The 25,446-nt window shown below is 47.2% G+C and overlaps 1 protein-coding gene across 3 annotated transcripts in view; it reads left to right on the plus strand.

Moving 5' to 3' along the window:
- Nucleotides 1–1,140: 1,140 nt before the first annotated feature.
- The window catches only part of ENTPD6 (ectonucleoside triphosphate diphosphohydrolase 6), a 32,209-nt gene continuing 7,903 nt past the window's right edge, over nt 1,141–25,446 (plus strand). For 2 of the 3 annotated variants that reach the window (XM_036418806.2, XM_045574405.1), the window contains exons 1-8: nt 14,365–14,678; nt 16,309–16,385; nt 19,168–19,311; nt 20,408–20,483; nt 21,061–21,096; nt 22,191–22,279; nt 22,834–22,913; nt 23,506–23,570. In XM_036418806.2, coding sequence (XP_036274699.1) covers nt 14,387–14,678; nt 16,309–16,385; nt 19,168–19,311; nt 20,408–20,483; nt 21,061–21,096; nt 22,191–22,279; nt 22,834–22,913; nt 23,506–23,570 — 859 coding nt within the window. In that variant the 5' untranslated portion in view covers nt 14,365–14,386. Of the gene's footprint in view, nt 1,284–2,012; nt 2,015–14,364; nt 14,679–16,308; nt 16,386–19,167; nt 19,312–20,407; nt 20,484–21,060; nt 21,097–22,190; nt 22,280–22,833; nt 22,914–23,505; nt 23,571–25,446 lie in introns of those variants that run through there. The other variant, XM_036418804.2, reaches the window with a different exon arrangement.

Genomic DNA, 25,446 nt, shown 5'->3' on the forward strand with positions numbered 1-25,446 from the left:
CACAGTCTGATTCCCAAAGCACATGCCCAGGTTGCAGGCTCAGTCCCCAGTGTGGACATGCATGAGGTGGCCGATTAATGATTATCTGTCATCATTGATGTTTCTCTCTCTCTCTCTCTCTCTCTCTCTCTCTCTCTCTCTCTCTCTCTCTCTCTCCCTTCCTCTCTGAAATCAATAAAAATATTTTTTTTAAATGAGAAAGAATATATGTCTCAGTCCATTTGAGCTGCTATAATAAAAAATACCATAGACTGGGTGGCTTATAAATAACAAATATTTGTTTCTTATAGTCTTGGAGTCTAGGAAGTTTAAGATCAAGGTGCCAGCAGATTCAGTAAGAGCCATCTTCCTCAGAGCCATGTCGTCTCACTGCACCCTCATATGCAGAAAGGGCAGGGGATAGCTCTATATCTTCTTTGATCAGGACATTAACTCAATTCATCTTCCAGAGGCCTCACCCACCTTGCCTGGCAAGATTTCAACGTATGAATTTTGGGGGACACAAACATTCCGACCATAACAATTCACTAAGGAAAGACCTGGGGGAAGAGCTTTCCAAACATAAACAGCACAAGTAAAAGCCTGTATCAACCAAAGTGAAAGATTCTAGAAACTCTAACAGTGAAATATGGCCTGAGATGTGTCCAGGAGACAGAAGCAGGGCCGTCACAATGCCATTGAACAGGCATTTCAAAATATTAGAATAAATATAAATTAAAACTGTATATGAGATAGAATTTTTGTGACAATTGGATTGTCAATAATTCAAGGGTTTGGAAAGACTCTACTAGTAACAATGTAGGAAACACACACTCCTATATATATATTACTGTGATAGTGTCAAACGAGGAAGCTGGATCAGAAGCTGAATCCGACGGGAAGAGCAGCTCTTGGGCTTGGGGTGATGGGGGTGGGGGGGGGGAAGGGTAGCGCCCCAAAGGGTCTGAGACCTCAGTTCGGTGGGGACACCATCCAGGCTCAGGGCTGCAAAGAACCTTCACATCAACCCACGTGGGAAAGACCACTGCGCCTGCGCGGCGGGGACCGCGATGCCCCGCCTCTGCTCCGCGCATGCGCACCTGTCCCGCTACGCCCCGCCCAGCAGGAACGTGGCGTGAAAGTGGGCGGGGCCCGTGCCCGGCGGGTTCGCTGCCGCTGGTGTGTGGAAGGCGAGGTGACGCCGGCCGCCGGGGTGGGAAGGCTGAGGCACCCTCTGTCACCCCTCCGCCCCCTCCCCGGGAACGTCACCTCCCTCTGCGGGTGGGCAGAGGGGCCCTTGCAGGGTAAGCGGGGGACCTGGGGCGGGTGAGGGCCGGCGGGACTGCGGGCAGCTGGCAGCACATGGGCCTCCGGGCGGGCGCGCCGGTGCGCTGCGCCCTGGAGCGGGGGCGGAGGGGTGGAGGACCGGAGCGGAGGGGTGGCGGACCCGGGGCCTCCGGGGTGCAGAGCCGCCCGCCTGCCACTCGGGTCCTCCAGCGGCAGCGCCTGGAGGTGGCCTGGGAGTCCCTTGCGCACTGGTCGTCCCTCCTGCCGCCCTCCCGCCCCAGCTCCCGCAGTTCTCCCTGGACTCTGAACTTCGGGGACCCCTGAGGGGCGCAGTCAGTTCTGGCAACCCTGCTGCATGCATGCATTCATTCATTCATTCAGCCAGCCAGCCAGCGTTTGCCGTCGCTCCTCCCAGCCCTGTGCAGGTGCAGCACCCTTGTGGGCTTCTGGTCATGGATATGGCACATGGAAAGCTATTTGTTTCATGGGTAGACACATTTCAATTAGAGGAAGGACAGGCAGGCCCCTACCTTCCTGGGCCTCACAGCCCAGTTGGGGAACCCGTGAGATTATGCCATTCATACAATACTGAGGGTGTGAGGACAATGGCCTCTGACCAGATGAGCTTATGAGGTGGTAAGAGTGGTTCTGCTTGAGCTGACCCGTGAGCCTAGAGCTGGCGCTCCAGGCTGTGGGAGGAAGAGGCCCAGAGGTGGACGCGGGGCTGGACTCTGCTCAGTGGACAGCAGTGAGCGGCCAGGAGAGTGCGGACGAGGAGGGAGAGAGATGGGCAGGGGACCTTGGAAGGACGGGTGATTTTTAGATTAAGTGCCGCTAGGAGCCACAGAATGGTTTTAAGGATTGTAGAAAAGCCAGAATAGCTCTGTAGATTATTGTAGACACAGCCCTGCATTCCGGGTGTCCGCCCAGAGGAACCAGCTACCCGGAAGTAACCTAGTCAGGAGAGTGCCCTCCAGGCACCCACACACCTCCACCCTCTGGACGCCTCCTGTTGGCGTTACCATGGCACGAACAAGGTTCATGAAAAGTCCCGCAAGCATAGTGATACAAGTCCAGAAATTGGTTTTTGTTCTCCCCCACTTCTGCCCTCAGAAGTGTCATTTGGCTAATATGGTGTGTGCCCGTCTCCCTCCTTGAGCCTTTCGTGAAGAACCAGAGGCGTGGACAGTCCAGGAAAGAGATCTGGAAGTGCCTCCCTCCCACTGTGTCCTGTGAAAAGGAAACAACAGGTGGTATTGACAGGGCTGATTCATGTACAGGGTTTTTTGGGGGTTTTTTGGTGTGTGTGTGTGTGTTTGCAGAAAAGGGGAGATAGATCTCTTAAAACCTACCAGGAGAATAAGTTATGGTTGGCTAACATACTCTGATTTTGGATACGTTTTCAGTATATGTGGCAGTCATTTGTGCACATGGCTGTTTTGTGTACTTTTACTGAAAACCTTGAAAGGGCAGGCCAACAGATTAGGTGGCCACCATCCGTGAGATTATGCCATTGAGACCTTGTATTTCTGAGAGCCCATCTGCTGTCCCCAGACACCAAGCCAGGCCTGGGGCAGGCACCTCTGCTCCACATCCAGGTTCTGACCCAACCTGCCCTGACAGGGTGCCCCCCGGCAGGAACCAGCTGGGTGCAAGGTTCGCCCAGTGAACACTTTCTGTTTGCTTTTGTGCACCTTACCTCATCGGCCAGCCTATTCCATGTTCCTTACTTTCTAAACTGTCCTTCACAGAACAAAGCTAAAGTTGAATTACTTTCCTCCATGCACCTCTGGGGAGGCCTGATCATCACGTTTGCACTGCAGTACTAGCGGTAGCCACGGAAATGCGATTTGTCTCTCCTGCAGGTGTCTCGGCTCTGGACAAATACCTTAGCTTAGCCCAGGGGAATGAAATTGGCTTTTGGGTTTGGCTTCAGGGGCTTGCAGGTGCCTATGGGCCAGGCTGTTCTTGGTGCTTTGTTCCTACTACATTCTATCTGGACTGTGTTTGAGTCACCCTGGACTTACGGTGTGTAACTTAAATAATTATGTGTATGTAATTTCATGTGTGTTTTTTGGTTGTCTAACGTAGTCTTGTATTAATAGGGAAAGGGAAGTGATGAAGCACATTTATTGGAAGTCAGGAAGTTTTGTCTGTGCCTCACCATGTGTTAACCTGTGATCCCAGTTTATGTTGTGTGATATAAGTGCCAGCCTTGTAGACCTCTGATAATAAGATAGCATATATGTAAAGGTTTTTTTTTAACAGGTAGACAAATTTAATAAAGGGCAACTTTTTCCTCAAAATATATCACTTGTTAATCTGATCATGTAGAACAGTGGTTCTCAACCTTTCTAATGCGGCAACCCTTTAATACAGTTCCTCATGTTGTGGTGACCCCCAACCGTAAAATTATTTTCGTTGCTACTTCATAACTGTAATTTTGCTACTGTTATGAATCCTAATGTAAATATTTGTGTTTTCCGATGGTCTTAGGCGACCCTGCTAGTGGTTCTCAAACTGTGGGTGGAGCCTAAGACCATCGGAAAACACAGATATTTACATTATGATTCATAACAGTAGCAAAATTACAGTGATGAAGTAGCAACGAAAATAATTTTACGGTTAGGGGTCACCACAACATGAGGAACTGTATTAAAGGGTCGAAGCATTAGGAAGGTTGAGAACCACTTAGCTCTTAGGCTAACATAGAATACTAGGAGCCCTGCACATGAATCTGTGCACCAGTAGCTCTCTCCGGGGCCTGACCACTCTGCACCCGCTACCCAGAGGCTCTCCACAGCTCAGAGGCCCATTTGCAGCTGGTTGGGGAATGCCTGCCTTGTTGCCATGGCAACAAAGCAAGCATTCCGCCAGGCTGCTCACACTGCCCACTCTCAGATACTACCTCTCTCCTCTCCGCCCCTCCCTCGTCCCCCTGGACTGGGGGACACCGGCAGGGCTGAGAGGACTGGAAGCCGCCATCTTGTGGCTATGGGTGCTGCCATCTTTATGATGGAGTGATGGTTAATTTGCATATTACCCTTTTTTTTTAAAATATATTTATTGTTTTTGTACAGAGAGGAAGGGAGAGAGACAGAGAGCTAGAAACATTGACGAGAGAGTCATCGACCAGCTGCCTCCTGCACACCTCCCACCGGGGATATGCCCGCAACCAAGGCACATGCCGCTGACCGGAATCGAACCCGGGACCCCTCAGTCCCCAAGCCGACGCTCTATCCATTGAGCCAAACCGGCTTCGGCTGCATATTACCCTTTTATTAGATAGGATGTAAATGGATTTTACAAAACACTTTCACATTTGTATGGGATTGCTTTTGTGCCCTCACTGTTCATCCTTGGAAATAGCTGCTTTAGAACTTTTGCTATTAATATAAATATTTCTTAATGATCAGTTAGCAATGGGAACTTCAGGTTATATAACAAAAGGAGGCCTATGAGAGGGCATTCCCCAGATTGTGTCTCAGCCTCTACTCATGCCTGGGTCTTCTCCGTTGCTGACCTCTTCACTCCTGATCTCAGCAAACATCCCCTTCATGCAGATAACTCCCCAGGCCCGACCCAATCCTGTCATCTCTCCCAGAGCAGTTCCATAAGTGACGGATGCCCTGCTGTCATTTCAAACTCAGCACGTAAAAAACCTGGTCACTTCTGTGTCCCGGGAACAGCCCCCTCCTAAAAGGCCTACTACTGTTGGTGTCTGTCCCCCAGGTCCTAGAGCATCTTCTGTCCCTCCATCTTCCCCTCACTGCCTGTTCTGTCTCGGTGAATTGCTAAGCTGTCAGCTAGCCTCCTTTACCAGCAAGTGCTGGCTGAGCAGCTGCTGGACTCTGGCCTTGTGCCAGAGTTGGAGATTCGGGATGAGTAGCCTGGTCCCTGGTGCTAGAGAGGAGCTGTTCAACCAGAAGGAAGAGAGGCACTCCACCTACAGTTTGCTCGGGGAGGGGAAATGTGCAGGCGCCAAGGAGCCCAAGGGAGGCGCCTCCAGCTGCCAGGGTCCACAGTGGCAGTACGCATCTTGAGAAGGTTCCGCAGAGGTGTGAAGAAAGAACGAAAGGAAGAGGATGCCATTGTGGAGAAAGGACCCAAGGAAAAGGATGCTAAAAGAAACAATATTCGAGGCAGGAAAAATCTCAAGACATAACCTGCTGCCTTTGTTGAGAGAGTAAGGTGTGAATTTGACACAATAGGCAGGCCCAGCCCTCTTCATTTTCCTCCCCTACCACTGCCTTTAGCCCTACATCACAGAACTCATTTAGGTTATCGGTCTTGCCTCAGCCATTAGAGGACTTTTTTTTTTATTGTGACATAATATACATAACATTTTTAATGGTGAATAACATTACCATTTTTAAGTATATAACTTACAGACATTAAATATATACACATTGTGTGCTCATCACCACCATATATCTCCGGAGCTTTTTCGTACCCAAATTGAATGTCTGTACCCATCTTCCTATATAATAAAAGGCTGATATGCAAATAGACCGAACGGTAGAACAACTGGTTGCTATGACATGCGCTGACCACCAGGGGAGTGCGTGTGGAAAATGGCAGGCATTGGCGGCAGTCAGTAGAGCAAGGAACATGGCAGGCATCAGCTGCAGTGGGATATTGGAGCAGGTGAGAGGGGGCACCCGACCAAGGCAGGACTTCAGTCGCTGTCATCTCGGTGAGCCTCTGGTGGTTACTGAAAATTATTTGCTCCCGTGTGTTGCGGTACTGCCCAGCACTCACACCTGTTGCTGGCACTAGCCCCGCTCGCACCCACTGTTGGCACCAGCCCCAACACAGCCTCGTGGCCCACAGTTCCTTTCAAGGTGCACGAGTTCATGCACTGGACCCTTAGTGTATAATAAAAGCGTAAAATGCTAATTAGACTTGACATCCTTCCCAATGAAGCCAGGGTTCCTAGGGAAGCCCAGGTGCTGGGTGCCGGAGGGAAGCGGGTGCCAGCAGCTGGGGGAAGGAAGGCCTACTCTTGCACGAATTTCATGCATCAGGCCTCTAGTTAAACAATAATTCATCTCCTGCCTTCCCCAGCCCCTGGCACCATTCTTTCTGTCAGTATGAATATGACTACTCTAGGTACCTCATATAAGTGGAATATTTGTGTTTGTGTGACTGGCTTGTTTCACTTAGCATAGTGTCTAAAGGGTTCATCCATGTTGTAGCATATGTCAGAGTTTCCTCCCTTTTTAAGGCTGAATAATACTCTATTGCATAAATATATCACATTTTCTTTATCCATTCATCTATGGGTGGCCATTGGGCTGTTTCTACCTCTTGGCTGCTGTGAACAATGCTGCAGTGAACATGGGTGTGCAATAATCTCAAGACCCTGTTTTCAGTTCTTTTGGTTATAGTCCCAGAAAGAAGATTATTGTATCATATAGTAATTCTGTTTTCAATTTTTTTTAGGAGCCTCCATACTGTTTTTCTTAGTGGTTGCAACATTTAAATTTCCCAAGGTTTCCAGTTTTACCAGTTGTTCCCAACATTTGTTATTTTCTGCTGTGTGTGTGTGTGGGGGGGGGGGGGGTAGGGGAGGAGTTATAATGGCTATCCTAATTTGTGTGAGGTGATATGTCATTGTAGTTTTGTGTATCTCTAATAATTAGTGATGTTGAGCATCTTTTCATATGCTTATTGGCTGTTTGTATATTTCCTTCGAAGAGATGTTTATTTAGGCCCTCTTTGGAATGGGGTGATTTGTTTTTTGTTGTTAAATTTTAGGAGTTCTCTATATATTAGAGATCTTAATCCTTTATCAGATATTTTCTCTCATTCTGTAGGTTGCATTTTTTTCAGTTTTTTTTAAATCAATTTTTTTAAATCAATTTATTGTTCATATTATTACAAAGGTTCCTCATTTCTTCCCCCCTCCACCAGGTTCCCACCCCACCCTCTGCCCCCTTCCCACCCCCCATTGTCCTCATCCATAGGTGCACAGTTTATGTTCAGTCTCTTCCCCCCTCCACCACTCCCCCTTTCCCCAGAACAGTCAGTCCACTCCCCTCCCTAAAATGAACAGCTATTATTGTTCATCAGGTTTTTCAATCTCCTTTGTTGTTGTTGTTTTAATTAATAAACTTTTACACTTCTAAGAATAAATTTTAAAATCTAATAATTTTAAACCTTGTTTTTATTCTGCCCTGGGAATTGAGAGCAAACTTGTTTACATATAAACTTGCCCTTAGGCTATCAAAAGGTGTAGCCATTCAAGTGTAAATGGACACATTGTTTAAACATAGCTGCTGGTTGGAATTGGATTACCTGTTCTGTGTGGGAAGGGCTTGTCATTCCCTTTCTCCATTAAAATTAAGGTGTTAGCTTTAAAACCTCTTTTTGACAAGAGACCTTAAACTTTCAGAACTTTAAATTTTTCAGATAGTAAATCAGTTACTTAGCATTTTCTCAAATCACTAATACCTCCACATGCCCAAGGATACACTTCACACAAAAGACGTTTCCAAATAGATCAACCAACCTCATCCAGACCCCACACAAGGCACTCACCGATCAACACCCCAGCGCTATACTAACTCAACACATCCAGATCTAAGCCTTCATCACTTGATTGAGCAGACCCTCAAGTTCCCCCAAAAGTTTCCAGCCATGTCTGAGAGGCAGCCTTGGGGTGGGGGCAGGCAAGGAGCAAGCTGTTCCTGGGCTGGCTGCTCCGAGCCTGGCCTCTGTTGCTCTGGTCCGTTCCACAACCAGCTGCTCCGGGTCTGGCCACTGCTGCTCCAGGCCTGGCTGCTGCTGCTCCCGGCCTGGCTGCTTCCGACCCGGCCGCTCTGGGCTTGTCCGCTCCGGGCCATAGGTTGCATTTTTTCTCCATTTTTAGTGTCTTTTGATGCATAAAGGTTTTTCATTGTGATGTAGTCACACTTGTCTGTTTTTGCTTTTGTTGTCTGTGTTTTGGTTTTTATCTACGAAATCATTGTCAAATTTAATATCATGAAACTTTTTTCTGATTTCTTCTAGTTTTATAGTTTTAGGTTTTACATTTAAGTCTTTTATTCATTTTGAGTTAATTTCTCTCTGTGATGTAATGCAAGCATGTCAACCTCACAGGCCACAAGGTTGACATGCTTGATGTAAGGTAAAGAGCCAACTTCATTTTTTTTCTTCTGTATGGATATCTAGTTTTCCCATTATCATTTATTAAAGAGACTGTCTTCTGCCCAGTGAATAGTGTTGGTACCCTTGTCAGAGATAATTTGACCATATACATTAGGGTTTATTTCTGGGCTCTTATTCTATCCAATTGGTCTACAGTATATATCTGCCCTTATATATACCACTACTACTGGGTGTTAATTACTATAGCTTCCTAGTGTGTTTTGAAATCAGGAAGTATGAGGCCTCAAACTTTGTGGGTTTTTATAATTGTTGAGAGTATTACAAATGTTCCCCATTTCCCCCCCTTTGCCCTCCTCCACCCGGCTCCAGCTCCAAACCCAAGCCAGATTGTCTGTCTATTGGGAAGATTATGAGAAGGTTGTTATAAATTCCTTATTAAATATTTGTTAGAATCAGAAGGGAAGCCATCTAGTCCAGGGCTTTACTTTGTTAGGAAGTTTTTGATGTTGAGTCAATGGTTTTACTAGTTATAGGTCTCTTTATTTTTATTTTTATTTTTTTAATATATTTTATTGATTTTTTACATAGAAGAAGAGAAAGTTAAAGGGAATCGTTGATCAGCTGCCTCTTGCACACCCCCTACTGGGGATGTGCCCACAACCAAGGTACATGCCCTTGACCTGAATCGAACCCGGGACCTTTCAGTCCGCAGGCCAACCCTCTATCCACTGAGCCAAACTGGTTTTGGCTATAGGTCTCTTTAGACTTTCATTTCTTCATAATTTGTCTTGGCAGCTTGTGTGTTTCTAGGAACTTGTCCAGTTCATCCAGGTTATCTAATTTATTGGCATCCACAATGGACACAAGACACTGGGGGGAAGGGAGGGGACATGTGACAGGGGTTAGAGGAGGCTGGGGAAGGTCTATGGGGGGGGAATGAAATATAGGTACTACTATATGTAATACTTTAAACCACATGTGTCAAACACAAGGCTCGCGGGCCAAATCCGTCCCGCCAGGCCTTGCAATGTGGCCCGCACAGCGCTGTCATCACTGCACTCCGCTGCGTTTCCATCACAATGACAGTTTATGACTGTTCAGTAAACCATTCGGCCCACGATTTAGGCTGGATTTTAGATTTTGGCCCCTTCTCTGATTGAGTTCGACACCCCTACTTTAAACAATAAAATAAAATTTAAAAAATAATTTATTGGCATCCAGTTGTTCACAGTACTCTCTTATTACCATTTTTATTCTATAAAATCAGTAGTAGTGATTTTTTTTACTCCTGATTTTAGTTATTTGAATCTTCTTTCCTTATTTCTTAGTCAATCTAACTAAAATTTTGTGTTATTTTGGTCTTTGTAAGGAACCAACTCTTGGGTCCAAGGATTTATCTGTTTTTTCCCACTCCCTATTTTATTTATCCTGCTCTGATTTTTGTTTTCCTCCTTCTAGCTTTGTGTTTACTTTGTTCTTTATCTAGTTCCCTAAGGTGCAAAGTTAGATTGTTGGTTTGAGATCTTTCTTCACTCTTAATATAAGCAATTACAGCTATAAATTTCCCTATTGGCACTGTATCTCATAAGATTTGGTATATTGTGTTTTCATTTTCACTTATCACATGATGATTTCTAAATTCTCTTCTGATTTTTTCTTTGACCCATTTGTTCTTTAAGAATGTGCTATTTAATTTCCATGTATTTAGGAATTTTCTAGTTTTTCTTCTGCTTTTGATTTCTAGTTGTGATCAGAAAAGATACTTTGTTTAATTTTGATCTTTTTTTTAACTTAAAATGTATTTTGTAGCTTAACATATTATTTATCCTGGAGAATGTACTGTGTGTTCTTAAGATTTAAAAAAATGTGGTCTTTTGTTGGGTAAAGTGCTCTGTATATGTCTGTCAGATCCAATTGGACTATAATTTTGTTCAACTCCTCTATTTTCTTTTTTCTTTTCTTTTTTTAAAATATATTTTATTGATTTTTTACAAAGAGGAAGAGAGAAACATCGATGAGAGAGAATCATCGATCAGTTGCCTCTTGCACACCCCCTACTGGGGATGTACCCGCAACCAAGGTATGTATGTGCCCTTGACCGGAATCGAACCCGGGACCCTTCAGTCCGCAGGCTGACTCTCTATCCACTGAGCCAAACCGGTTTCGGCTAACTCCTCTATTTTCTTGTTGATTGCTGATTTTATTCTGTCCTTTTTTGAACGTGGGACATTGAAGTTTCAGACTATTATTATACAGCTGTTTATTTCTACTTTCAATTCTATGTTTGCTTCATATATGTAAAAGCTCTGGTATATATGTTTATAATTGTTTTTACTTCTTATTGAACTGGCCCTTTAATTATTACATAATATTTGTCTTTTATGACAGTTTTTAACTTGAAGTCTATTTTGTTTGATATGGTATTAGCCATCACTACTCTCTTTTGACTACTATTTTCGTGGAATCTTTTTCCATTTCACTTTTGTATTTTTGTTGTTGTTGTTGTTGTTTTAAAAAAAGAAATCATTTTTTCAGTCTTTTCTTATGCTATTTAAGTTCTCACTTCAATATGACTGGTCTTTTCTTATGCTATTGAAGTTCTCACTAAGTTCAGTGTTTTGAACTCTGCATCTAGTAGATTGCTTGTCTCCATTTTTTTAGCTCTTTTTTAGAATTTTGTTCTGTTCTTTATTTGGGATGTGTTTCTTTGTCTCCTCATTTTGGCAGCCTCCCTAGGTTTGTTTCTATGTATGAGGTAGAGCTGCTATGTCTCCCAAGCTTGGAAGAGTGGCATAATGTAATAGGTGTCCTGTGGAGTCTGGTGGCACAGCCTCCCCAATCACCCAATCACCCAATCTGGGCACTTGAGGTACACACACACACACACACACACACACACACACCATGGAATATGTACACCCTCCTCTTATAGTTGAACCTTAATTGCTGTTGCCATGTCAATAAGAGGGACTACCTCCAGGATGATCCTCTGAAAAGAGTGGCTGCAACACTGACCTCCAACCTGTGGAGAATCAGCTGTGCAGGGGCCCCCTCCACAAAGCAAGTCTCTGCTGCCCGCCTAGTCCACCCCTTGAGTGTGTCACTTGTGGAGGTGGTTGGGTGGTGATACTTAGAAGTGGTCTGATGCTGTCCACTGGGTGTGCTGGCTCTCAGTCCTCCCAGGAGGTGCAGGCCCAGGTCAGCCATAACCTGTGTTTGGATTGGGGCCACCAGGCATGAGCTACAAAGCCATCTGCAGATGGTTGCTACTTGTGTTGGGCTTGGAACTGCCCAGTCAAGGCCAGACTGTGAACCAAAGCTGGTTGCTGCTAATGCTGGGTTTGGGGCCAATTAGCAAGTGGTACAGAGCACACTGAGACCAGATGCTGCTTGTTTCAGAGATTTTAGGAAAACCTGAAACATGCGCCAAGATAGAAGCCACTTGTATGGAAGTCACTGGAAATAGCTTGGGTGGGCCTGAAAGTGAGGTATCAGGGATCACCAGGGCAGGGCAAAGAGTGTAAGCCAGGTTCATGGAGTCTCAGATATGGCACCCACCTGCCTGTTCTGTGGGGGAGTGGCTTGTCTAAGGAATAGTGGCCTCTGCCATCACTTCTGTCTGGAGAAAGCACCCCCTACCCCACCAGCTCTCACCTGATGCCTGACAGTTTTGTTCCTCCTCATATGTCTCTGGTGCCTTTCAAGCTGCTGCCCCACTACTGGAGCTCACAGGGAGTGAGTCCACGTAAGTCTGTGCATGGGCCTTTTAAGAGGAACTTCCTGGGACTCCAGAAGGTCTCTGTCTCCCTCAGCTCAGTCCCCACTGGTTTTTACAGCCAGAAGTTATGGGGATTTCTCTTCCTGGTACTGGAACCCTTAGTTTAGGGACCTGGAGTTTGATTTCTTCTTACAATTTGTATTTCTATGTTGATATTCTCATTTTGTTGTCATATATTGTTTTCCTAATATTTTTTTCCTTTGGGTTTTCTTTACCTCTTTCATCATATTTAATGAGCTGTTTTAAAGTCTGTATCTAGTACATTCTATGCCTGTTTTTCCTTAGGGATGGTTTATACCAATTTCTTTAAGTGGGCCATGTTTTCCTATGTCTTTGTATGCCTTGTGATTTTTTTTTCTTTTTAAAAAATTCAGCATTTGAAAAATAGCCAATTTTCCCAGTCTTTGCTCTGTGCCATGAAAGACCTTCACTAATTAGCAGGATGTGTCTGAGCCATAGAGTCGGGGGGGGGGGGGGGGGGGGGGGTTGTTGGCTTGGGGAGGAGGCCGCAAAGGTTTAAGCTGTTCTTAGAATTTTTTCTGAGCATGTGTCTTCCCTGGGTTTGTGTGTGCACTATTTTCAGTTCCCCCATATACATGGCTGCTTTTGTTGCTGGCAAAATGGACAGTTACCACAATTTTAAAACAAAAAGAGGCCATCAAGAGTGCTAATGTTGCTAAGGGTGTGAAAGAAACAGTGATCATGGGCAATTAAAGAAGTAAAAAAAAAACAAAAAACTTGTTGATTTGGATAAAAGAAAAGCAGTTAGCCAGTGACAGCATTTCGGAGGCGTGATAAATGAAAAAGGAAATATGCTGCATACTGACTTCCTGCCAGACACCCCTAATGTTAAAAGTGATTCGTTTAAGGCTGATAGGGGGTGGTTGGATAAATTTAAGAAAATAACTGTTGCCGAAATCGGTTTGGCTCAGTGGATAGAGCATCAGCCTGCGGACTGAAAGGTCCCAGGTTCGATTCCGGTCAAGGGCATGTACCTTGGTTGCGGCACATCCCCCGGGGGGAGGGGGGGGGGCGTGAAAAAAGCAGCTGATCGATGATTCTCTCTCATCGATGTTTCTAACTCTGTATCCCTCTTCCTCTCTGTAAAAAAATCAATAAAATATATTAAAACATATATATATATATATATATATATATATGTAAAAAAGAAAATACTGTTTATAGATTAAACAGTACTGTATTAGATGTGTATTATATATAAGAAAGGTTAAAACAGAATCACTTGGGGGTCTGGAAAGAATTCATTCAATTTACATTATTTCTAATAGTGGGAAATGTTCCAGTTTCCTAACAAATCGCTTCTCAAACAGCCTTTTGGAATGAATTAAGTTTGAGAACCAAGGTTCCACCAAGACAGACTCAAGGTTGGCTTGAAGGCCACTGTAGGCTTGCTTCCTGCACTGATGGCCCTGGCCCCCACTTTTCCCATCCCCAGACACTGCAGTCACCCCGCCTGCAGCACTCTCACCCATCCCTGTCCCTGGTTCCAGGGCACATTGCCTCCTGCTGCCCTTCTGCAGAGCCGGCATTCCTATCTATGTTCTCTGTATCCGGTTCTGAGCACATTACACATCTCTGTCCTGAAACAGCAGCACGAGACAGCTTTCCCGTGAGCAGCTCCACCTTACAGATGAGGAGACCAGCCCCATGCAAGAGGGTAACTTCCCCACCGACACACACCACTGTGGGCAGCCTAAACCCACTGTCCTGCCTTCAACCCGGCACTTCCCTGTCCCTGCCCCCTCGGAATGTCCATTCCTTTTTCCATAACTGTCAGAGAATGGTGGGTTTTGCCTGAGGGCGCGGGAGCCTTGAGGAGGAGGCACCTCACCTCCTGTCCTTGGAAGTCAGGTTAAGACGTGGTGCCTTGCACTATACAGTGGTCCTCAACCTTTCTAATGCCATGACCCTTTTAATACAGTTCCTCATGTTGTGGTGACCCCCAACCATAAAATTATTTTCGTTGCTACTTCCTAACTGTAATTTTGCTACTGTTATGAATCGTAATGTAAATATCTGTGTTTCCCAATGGCCTTAAGCTCTACAGCAGCGGCTCTCAACCTGTGGGTCACACCTGCTGCAGCCCAGGTTTTGGTTCCATGTTTTGTCCCCGAGCACAGGGATGTCTGACTTGTCCCGGAAGTTCGCAGCCTAACGTGTTTTTCCTGCCTCTCCCGTTGTGCCAGCACAGTCCTCACAGACGAAGAAATGAGAAAAATACCAAACAATGGGAACCTGAAGGTGATGAAGGTGGCGTACCCCCTGGGACTGTTTGTGTGCCTGTTCATCTACATCGCCTACATCAAGTGGCACTGGGTCTTCGCCACCCAGGCCTTCTTCAGCATCACGGAGGCAGCCTCGGGGGCCCACCGGGGCCAGCAGACTCGCGATGCCCCGGGGACGACGGCTCGAGGTCACAAGGTCTTCTATGGCATCATGTTTGACGCGGGAAGCACTGGCACCCGAGTGCATATCTTTCAGCTCACCTGGCAGCCCGGAGGTATCCTGCCCAGGCAGAAAGCCCTGCTGCGGGCTGCTTTCTCTCCTCTCCCAGTCTCTCCCTGCAGAGCTCACGGGACCCACCCCCCTTAAAGGCAGTGGTTTGCAGGGTATAGGCTAGACTCCCTGCCTTAGACTCACCTGGGAGCTTGTCAGAAATGCAGTATCCCAGGGATGCTGACTCAGACTATGGGTTGGGACCTAGGAATCTTTATCTCCCAGGAGTCCCAGAATATTCTTACTTGTACGAGCATCTGGTTGCCAGTTAAGGGCAACGGAGATCCCAGAGGGTGTTTGGAGGCCTGTCCCCTCCTAGCATGCATGGCAGGTCAAGTGGCTGGGACCATGACTTGGGCCAGACATCCTGTTAGTGAACTTAAGGCAGGAAGTAACCCCAGATTCAGGCCCGTGGAGCTAGGAATCTAGGTCAGTCAGATAATTGGAGAGACTCAGCCAGCCCAATGTAGAGCTGCCAGGGGGGCCGTGGCCTCGGCAGTGAGAGTGGAGCTGGAGCCAGAGCCTGTGTGTGAGCTTTGCTTCCTCGAGGAGGGGTGTAGGCACCTTCACTCACTGGCTTTTCCTATAGGGAGACCCCCACCACTGCCCGGCTCCTCGCCCTCTTCCTCTTCCCTTTGACATCCTTTTCCAGCCCCTCCCTGTGCCCATTGGCTCTGAGGATTGCCTCTCTAGCCTCTAGCCAGTGTTTCCTGCTGACTGTTCATCAGGTGCACTGGTCAAGGCCTGGGACCTCTCCTCTCTGCTTCTTTGCTCACTTTCAATGCCTTATGAGTTGATGCCATCTTGTGCATGTAACTGAGCAGGTGATGCAGACACCTTGAGTAGCCCTCCAACGCCATCATGGCGTATTTTATTTACTTTTCCTATGCTTTGTTTCTAAACTTGTTGCAAGTTAAATACATATTTATGCGCTGGACCTATCTACCTCCAAAAATGGTTTTGGAGCTGAGTTTAAGACAACACATGTCCACATGGAATCCGTTAATAGCCGACATTCCGTTGTTTAATCGTTGGAGAGACACCCTTACAAAACGTTTTGTTTCTTGTTTTTCCTCCTGGTTCTCCGTGTCTGAATTCAGACCAGCATCCCTTGGCCACTGTATGCTCCAAATGCTCACCATGCTGTATGCACAGGAGTCCAGCCTCCTAAATATTTAAAAAAGAAGAAAGCACATATTTTTAGAATCCTATAATGCATCCATCCCAGAATCAAGGAAATGACTTTCATTTCTGCAGTTTGAAAAATTGCAAAATCATCTGCCCTGCTCCTCTATTTATTAACAAGAATTAACCTTAAAAGGAGTTTTGTTTTGTTTTGTGTGTGTGTGTGTGTGTGTGTGTGTGTGTGTTTTGTATGCACATTATACCTAAATAAAGTTATTTTTTATTTTAAAGGTAAAGTTCTGGTCAAAAAGTTAGGTATAATATTCATCTTGTTTAGCCAAACTAGGGTCAGAATTTAGATGAGAATCACGGACAGGCCTCCTGTCCCTCTGGGACCCATCTGTTTTCAGATTGACCTTTAAAAGTGTGGCTAATCCTAGTTGTATAGATTTGTATATTTGTGTAATTGTTCATAGCTGTACCTTTTTAAAAAAATGTTTTTTCCTTAGAGACTCCCACCTTGACCCATGAAACCTTCAAAGCACTCCAGCCGGGTCTTTCTGCTTACGCTGACGACGTAGAAAAGGTAGCCGTTTTCTCTCGTCTTTGTCTTTTTACTGTGATTTGTTAAAGCCAGCTTTCTTCCCTGAGCTCAGTAGGCCATCTTCAAAAATAGCATCTCTGATGGTGCTGACCGGGAACATTTCATATGTTTCGTCTGGTCAAAAAATAGAGGAGGCCTACCCGGTTTGGCTCAGTGATAGAGTATCGGCCTTCAGACTGGAGGGTCCCGGGTTCGATTCCAGCCAAGGGCATGTACCTTGGTTGCAGGCACATCCCTAGTAGAGGGTGTGCAGGAGGCAGATTACCAATGTTTCTCTCTCATCGATGTTTCTCTCTATCCCTCTTCCTTCCTCTCTGTAAAAACAATCAATAAACTATATTTTAAAAAAAACAAAAACAAAAAAAAAAGCCCTATTCTTGCCGAAACCGGTTTGGCTCAGTGGTAGAGCGTCGGTACAATGCATAAGGGCCCACAGCTACCCCTCTCCCACACATGCCTTGGCCATCCCAAGCACTTCCTACGACCCGCACACAGGCCACCAGAGGTCTTGATGCATTCCAGAAGCACAAATGCTGCCAAAACCGGTTTGGCTTAGTGGATAGAGTGTCAGCCTGCGGACTGAAAGGTCTCAGATTCGATTCCGGTCAAGGACATGTACCTTGGTTGCGGGCACATCCCCAGTAGGGGGTGTGCAAGAGGCAGCTGATCTATGATGCTCTTTCATTGATGTTTCTAACTCTCTAACCCTCTCTCTTCCTTTCTGTTAAAAAATCAATAAAATATATATTTTTTTAAAAATACAAATGCTACAAGCTTACAAAAAGCATCCCCTGAAAACTTAATATTCATATCGTTTTAGTTCTCTTATTGAAGATGACACACATTGACTAAAATAAAAAGTTAAAGGTGTATTACACAAAATCCACAAAACAAATAAGTATAAAAGAAATTTAAGCTGTCAGTGATTTTTGTAAGCTTGTAGCATTTATGCTTCTAAAGTCCTTAAAACTTACAACTACAGTAATACGGGACACTTGTCTTTTCACAAAGGCTCTCGTGAAACTAGTCACCAATATAGCTGTGAGTTCCTTTTTTTGGTTCAAGCAAGTCTCAAATCAAAAGCTAATAGATCATTCTAATCCACAGGTGGTTCCTGATCTTAGGCAGTGAAGTCATAGCCTTGCTTTCCTGTAGTTTGGTTAAAAAATAAATAAAAGAATTAGTGATTCTAACATGAGCATAGGTCAGACCTGGTTGAATTAGATATCTAGAATAAGCTCTGGGTTTTTAAAACCTTACTTATTTCAGTAGGCAACACATTCAAGTGGGATAAACTTCCCAGCATCCTTGGTTTCCTGCATATCCTTCAAGAGCACATTTTTGTGGATAATAACATCTGTATTCTCCCCTCCTTTTTCTTTTACGTACACCATGGAGTGGCATTCACATTGCTGTGCACTTGGCTTTTGTCTTTAACAATATCACTTGGAGATTGTTTACTCTCTCAGTATGGGGAGAGCTTCTCTGGTTTTTCTGGCTGAATGGTATTGCAGTTATGTGTGCACATTGAATTTACAGAACCAGTCCCTCCTGAAGGACATTCCGATAATGGCCCGTCTTTTTATCTTAACAGTATAAGAAGGGCTGCTGTTTGTCACATTCTGGACTATACTGCATTACCAAAGAGCTCTCTCAAATGAGTTCTTAGAGTGGGACTTCTTAGTAAAAGGGATGTATTTTTCCCTTGCCCACACCTTGCCAAATTGCCCACATGGCATTGTGCCTGTTGACATGCCAGCAATGTTTTACCGAAGTCTTTCCCTTACCCATCCCCACAGTCACAGGGCCTTATCCAATATTTGGATCACGCATTCCCCCAGGTGAAAATGACCCCTCAATGTAATTATTCCTGGGCTTTAGCACTCTGAGCGACCCCAGAATGTGCTCATGATGTCCAGGGGAGTCACACTCGTCGGAGGTCACCGGGTGAGGGTTTTGGTGGCCAGGTGTGTAGAACAGGAGCCTCTTTCATGGGCCTCATCCCATGACATTCTGCCAAGGACATTTCTCTGTGTTTTCCTGGTCCTTGTGCCCCACCCACCCACCAGCACCACTTCAGTTGCTATTTTATGCCAATTTGGAAAATTAGAAACTATGTATTTATCTATATATATAAAAGCCTAAGCCACTGTTACAATGGAAGGACCGGTCACTATGATGTGCACTGACCACCAGGGGTCAGACGCTCAATGCAGGAGCTGCCCCCAGATCCCAGGCTCCCATCCCCAACTGGGCCTGCTGGTCAATCTCCCAGTCCCTTCCCCCAGCCAGCAGCCCTGATTGCCAGATCAGGGCCAGGCCCTCGGGCTGGGACAGGGAACTGGGAGTGGGTGGCGGCAGATGCCCCTGGGAAAGGGGCCAAGGGCCGGGTTCCTCCTCAGGGCTGGTGGCCAACCTTCTGGGCCCTCCCTCATTTCTCCCTCCCCTTCCCCTGCCTGGCAGGTCCCAATTGTCTGATTGAAGCCAGGCCCTGAGCTGGGATGGGAAACCGGGGCTGGGGGGTGGCAGACGCAGGTGGTGAGGGAAGTGGGGCGGTGTGGAGGTGGAGGACCTGATTGGCCCTGATCAGTGGGGACCCCACCCATGCATGAATTTTGTGCACTGGGCCTCTAGTAAGTTAATAAAACCAAAGGGTGAGGGAGCATCTGTGAGTGTATGCTAAGCGTTGACAGACCCTGTTTTAACCGTTCACAGAGCACTAAGTGTTGCTAAGATTGACAGACCCTGTTTTACCTGTTCACAGAGCACTCCGGGTATTCAGGAATTGCTGGATGTTGCTAAACAAGAAATTCCTTTTGATTTCTGGAAGGCCACCCCGTTGGTGCTCAAGGCTACCGCTGGCTTACGTCTGCTGCCGGGAGAAAAGGCTCGGAATTTACTGCAAAAGGTGATCTTGCCCGTGTCCTCCATGGGGGTGGCTCACGGTGACTGAACACACGAAACATGCAGCCAGTGCGCAGGCGGTCAGGCCGTGGATGCTTCCGGAAGGAGAAACGCTGCATTCTTGTTAGAGAGTGAATAGCTTTTGCTTCCTCCTGACATTTAACACTGCAGGTGTTTTCTAGAATAAATCTGTTTTTATCATAAGGACAACTTTGCTTTAAACATTAACCGTGCTTTTGAAGGGCTGTCACCCAAGAGCTTGGTGATGCAGAGGCTGTGGGAACCGAGTTCCTGGCATCTCGGCTCCAGCCTGCTGTTCTCATGGGAGCCAGCCCTGCTCCCAGGCCGATTCTCAGGTGTGACTTCTGCAGCGACCCTTCGCCTCTTCCTGGCTCTCACGTGGCCAGGAGTGTCCCTAGGCCCTGCACCCCCATGCAGGGGGCCCTGGAGCCCCTCTTTACCAGGTGCCTGGAGGTTGCTTTCATCAGCCAAATCAGGAGAACTGTTCTAAGCAGAATGGTCCCCCTGGTCCTCTCTACCATTTCCAAACCAGCTGCTGAGCGGCGGGTGGCTGCACATCTGTCCAGGTCATTTACAGAATTACACTCTCACGTAGGATGATGGGGCACCACTGCATTTGGGGTGTGCCAGATGTGTTTAAGTTCCTGTGTGTCAGTACTTGCTAAAACATGGATAAGGGAAATCCTCAAATGGAGCTGCTCACTGCTTTGCCTCCCCTCTCCCAGCTCATCTCCAGGCCAAGCGGGGGTCCCAGGTCTGAGCTCTGCCCCTTCGTCCCCCGTGCTAAAGCAGGGCAGCATTTTGGGGCCCAGCAGAGTCAGTGCCCCCCAGAGCCTTCCAGGCCAGAGTGCCTTAGCACGGGCTCTCCAGGGCAGCATCTGCGTCACCAGTCCAGGGAGCAGATTAACAAGGAAAGCGCCCGCAGAGCATCGTAAAGCTGAAAACAAAACCTGAGCTTTGCTGCTCTGCAGCAGCAGCTGACACCTCTGGTGTTTTGAGACCCCCTGCCAGAAGATGGCTTGACTGGGACTGTGAATTTAGATTGCAGAGGATAAAGACGTGTCTCTCTCTACATGTAGGTGAAAGAAGTGTTTAAGGCGTCCCCTTTCCTCGTCGGGGATGACTGTGTGTCCATCATGAACGGCACCGATGAAGGTAGAGTTCCCAGAGGGCCCTGTGCGAGGAGGCCCTCCTGGCGAGGCGCCGCGCTCAGAGCCGCGGGGGCTCTCCGCTCGCTCCGGGTCCGACGCACGATGGACAGGACAGAGTGACCATCCGCCCCAAACCACAGTTTAACTGTCTCCGAGGGTCTTCTTGGAGCCAGTAGGAGATTCTCGTCTTGACTGGCACAGATGGAGTTTCTGAAAACAATCATTCTTTCCTTCTTAAGAGCATTTAAAGAGAATGCCCAATTACTACCATGTTTTTAATGTTACTGTTGCATTTTTAATCCTAAGATATGCTTAGTAAGGTTCCTCACCAGCCCCCGGCTTTAAATATGACCTTAAGAGTTTGTTTAAAAAAAAGAAGAAGAGATTGTTTGTATGGGGAGGGAAAGGGGACTTTTCCTTTAGCTCTCTTCCAGCCTCTTCCGAAACAAGGAAGTTGATAAAGGAGTGAGAGAGAGATGTGACATTTGGCAGAATATTCTAGTTTTTTAGGGTGGTATATCCTAAAACTGTCTGCCAGAAACTGTCGTGTGACTCAAATGCTCTCTGTGACTTTCTCGTAGGCATTTCAGCCTGGATCACCGTCAACTTCCTCACAGGTACGTTCACTTCATCATGGAGGCTAACAGTTCAGACCCCGTTCTTGAGAGCAGGGCCTCTTTTCTACTCTTTAAAATACCCCCTCTGGGGAGATCTGGGGGAGATAAGAGATCAACTGAAGGACTTGTATACATGCATATAAGTTCAACCAATGGACACAAAACTCTGGGAAGGGAGGGTATGTACGGGGGGGGGGGGGGGGGCAATGGTATATGTACAAAAATAATAATTTAATTTAAATAAATAAATAAAAATTAGGGAAAAAATAATAAATAAATAAAATATCCCCTCTGGCTCAGCGTAGGCAGTCGGAATGGGTGGGGGTGTCCGCCTGGCAGGGCAGGTGTTAAGTTCACAGACGTACGTGCCCAGGAGGGGGTGCTCTCCGCAGTCCCGGTGGTTTCCCCAGCGCACACTACCCTCCTCCAGCAGCAGCAGCAGCAGCCTCGGAGCCCTGTCCTCTCACTTCTGGGAAGCCAGGAATAAAGCTGGTCACTTTGAGTGTTAAACATGATATACATGCTGATTGCCTTACAATCGAATTCCTCGACAGCAGGTAGATCAGGGAACAGAAACCTCTGTTTTTGGAACCAGGCAGCAAGGAGTTCCTTTTCTTAGATCACCTCAGTTCCTGTGGAGTTTTGCCCCTTTGTAAAATGATGGGAAAGACCAGTGTGGCTGACACATATATAGGAAAGAAAGCCGTTTCCTGGCCCCTTGGGGAAAGGAGAACCTGTTAAGTGACAGATCAGGAGCCTAGCCTCCGAGCTGGGGGGGAGGCATGACTAGGGCCTGTAGGGTATCGGGGAAGACAGGTCTTTGAGCAGGAGCAGCAGGTGTGGCCGGTCGAGCATGCCTGCCACAGTCAGTGCTGTCCTCCCCTTTCCACATTAGAGCCACAGCCAGGGGAGCCATTGTTCATGTCTCTTACACAGGGGGTGCGTCTTTATGTGGAGAGTGTCAGATAGCTACGGCTGCTTCTGTTTTTGTTCCCACTGAAGGGCCTGGCTGCTAACCTCCCCTTCCTTTCCCGCTGTCCTCATCTGTTTACTAACGTGACGGTGCTGGGTTGGTTTTTCCTCCTGTGCTCTAGGCAGTTTGAAATCCCCAGGAAGCAACAGTGTGGGCATGCTGGATTTGGGCGGAGGGTCCACTCAGATCACCTTCCTTCCGAGAGTTGAGGTAACCAGCCCCTGTGGGGGTCCCACCCTCCCAGTCTCCCTCCCCAGGGAGGCCCAGATGTGTGGTGGCTCTGGGCCCAGGCCGTCATGTCCTCTCCTGAGGGCCAGATCCATTCAGTTAACGCTGCTAAGTTTGATTTAACTCTCTTGGGGGGAAAAAATGGAAATGTATGGGGTAATAAAGTATGTACTTGGGCCAGAGACTGTGAAGTGGGCCTTCTCCTTCCCTCCCTAACAGTCCCCTCCTCATCCACCATTTTTTAGTATTATTAGCTTTAGTTTTCAGCAGAACACTTATGAAATTTACTCATTGTCTTGGTTGGGCCCTATTTGTTAGAATCAGTAAATGTTACTCCTAAGAAAGAAAAACCTACTTTTTGAATGTGCAGTGTTTATTCTTGCTCCAAATGAAAAGCTTAACTTGCCTTAATAAACAGCTATTTTAATTGAATACATCTGTGAATATCCTTGTGCTTTGACACGATTTGAGGCAGTTGGGGACAGTTTTCTAGAAAGGCCAGCAGGAAGGGGAGTAACCCTCATGTTCTTCCCCAGGACACCCTTCGGACCTCCCCTCCCGGCTACCTGACGTCACTGCAGATTTTTAATAGGACCTACAAGCTCTATTCCTACAGGTGTGTCTGGGAGTGAGGGTGGAGAGGGTGACCATCCAGGCACAGAGCTCAGCCAGCAGTGCGTGGCCTCCCCCCGTGCCTCCCACCCCCGCCCATAGGGTGACTGGAGTGTTCAGTCACAGACACGCCAGGTCCCGGGGACCCCCTGCATGGACCCACCTGGACCTTCTCCCTCTTCCTGCTTTCTCCCTCCGTTTTTCAGTTTTCCTGCAGTAAAATGGCATTTCTTCTTTCATTCTTATTCGGTTCTGCTTTGGAGGAGGCTTTGAAGAGGTGGGGACGGGCCCATGGATTGTGCAGGAATTTTCTGGACCCTCTCATGCATTTGGCGCCCTCAGTAGGTTCTTTCTGTAACACACATATGCACGATAAAGACCGGGGCTGTTGCGTTCACTGATCCAGACAAGCTCCTGTCAAGTAATTGGCCTTCATTTGTTGAACTAATTAGCCGGACGCTCTGAACTCTTCTAGAAGAAGCAGAAAAGCCAGTTTCCTCCCTTTCCCACTTGTTTCCAATCCAGGCCAGGTGAATGTTTTAGGATCCCAGTAGAAGATGGCAGGCCAGTCCTCACCCAGGATTTTCTTTCCACAGCTACCTGGGGCTGGGATTGATGTCGGCTCGGCTGGCGATTCTGGGCGGCACCGAGGGGAAGCCTGGTAAGGGGAATCTTGAGAGCCCTCCTGGCTCAGCAGGCACGGGGAGTCCTTTGGGAGTGGAGCCCCCTCTCTTCCCCGTGCCTCCACGGACCCCTGATGTGGGAACCCCTTTCATGTCCCGCGTGGTTCAGGGTTCGGGTTCAGGGTTCAGGTTTTGGAGCAGGCCGCACACAAATGAAAGAAGACTAGAAAAGTATTAATTTGGGAATACTGGGGGCCAGGCGGGAGCCCACCTCTAGTGGGAGGACTACCGCCTTGCTTGGCCTTGCTGTCCCTGTTATTCAGGTTTGGGATACACTCATTGCCCTTAGGTAATTCCAGTAACAGATTATCTTATCAGTAAAGATTTACATGATTATTTGGTGAGGAAGTTGCCTCAGTTACCATTGTCTCAATTAGATAGGGAGTGGTTGGCTCTGACCTTGGCTTAAAGATTGACCAGCCTTCCACAACTTTTTAATAGTGAGACAATGATTAGTTTCCCATCTGTCCTCCCTGACAGTAGGACTCGGAGCCCAGAAGAGACATGTGTAGAAAGATGTGCCTCAGATCTTGTCAGTGGCACTCAGGTGAGATGCAGGCTAGTGTGTTTTACGTTCCAAGTTATTTTTCCAAAGAAAGAAGTGCTAGTAAAGTCATCTCCGAAATGCTGAACTGGGGGATTTTAGGATCCAAATAACAGTCGTCACTTAAATTTGGGTCTGCTTGTTTCAAGGATTTGAAGAGAACCTTATTCTTCAGGACCGTATGGGAGGGGCCCTGAGGAGGAGTGATCCAGGCTGTTGCAATGGGGCTAGGGGACTTGTCCTCATCCACAGTGATTCTTGCCTTGTGAGAACGTCCCTCTGTCTCCTCTTGCTTTATCATAAAGCATGGTCTTGGCTCTTCTTCCCGATATCGTGGTGGACTAGAGACGAAGTCTGTCTGGTCAGGTTATTAAAGTCACATTTACGCCCAGCTTTCCTGCCTGATGGGTCTGGCGGAGGAGAAGCCTGTCATTGGCCGGCTGTACACGTGAATTCTCTGAGATCTTAGGGATCACTGTGTCCCGATTTGGGAACAGGACACAGCTCCGGGACCAGCATCTCCCTGTCCACCCTGGAGTCCCAAAGGCCTCGACCAGGCCTCGGGTCCCCACGTGTACGTGTGAGCCCACCCGTGCTCTCAGCCACACCCCCTCCCTTGGCCCTGCCTGTCTGGGTCCCACGTCTTGCCCAGCCCCAACCCCAGGCCAGCTCTCCTACCCTCTTTAAGGACCTGGTTGTCTGACATGATGGGAATGTTCAACTGAAAATTTTTCTTTTGGAACATCCCGTTTCCATTAATTTCTTTCGAATTCTGGTGAAAACCTTGTGATGATAATCCCCTTTGTTGCAAACCAAAAGTATACCCACGTCTCAGACACACCTGTGACCTTCACTCTGGGGCCAGAAAACACTGGCCACCAAGAAGAAGGCAAGCACCAGTTTGCCATCCATGTCTGATGTAGAGCAGCTGGGAGGCCACTGGTCTTGACAGGCCACACAAGTGGGGGCGTGACACCCACCAAGTAGGGTGTACTTCAGTGGATGAGTCTCCCTGTTGTGTTATCCATTGCTGCACAGGAGGTTACCCATCAAACTGAGTGGTTGCACTCAATACATTTTATTATATCTCATGAATCCATAGGCTTCGACTGGGTGACACCTGGGGTCCCTGGGTCCCATGTGGTGGCATTTAGGATGGTTGGGTTGCATGTCTGCCCCCCGGCACTCCTCCATGAGGCCTCTGTCCCAGCAGAGCAGCCTGTGTGTCTGCCTGGTGGCTCAGAGGAAAGAAGACTGCCTGAGTCACAGGACATTGTGTCCTGCTGTGTCCGGTACCTGCTATTGGTGAA

Source organism: Pipistrellus kuhlii, unplaced genomic scaffold (assembly GCF_014108245.1).
Source record: "Pipistrellus kuhlii isolate mPipKuh1 unplaced genomic scaffold, mPipKuh1.p scaffold_m20_p_6, whole genome shotgun sequence".
Taxonomy (NCBI): Eukaryota; Metazoa; Chordata; class Mammalia; order Chiroptera; family Vespertilionidae; genus Pipistrellus; species Pipistrellus kuhlii.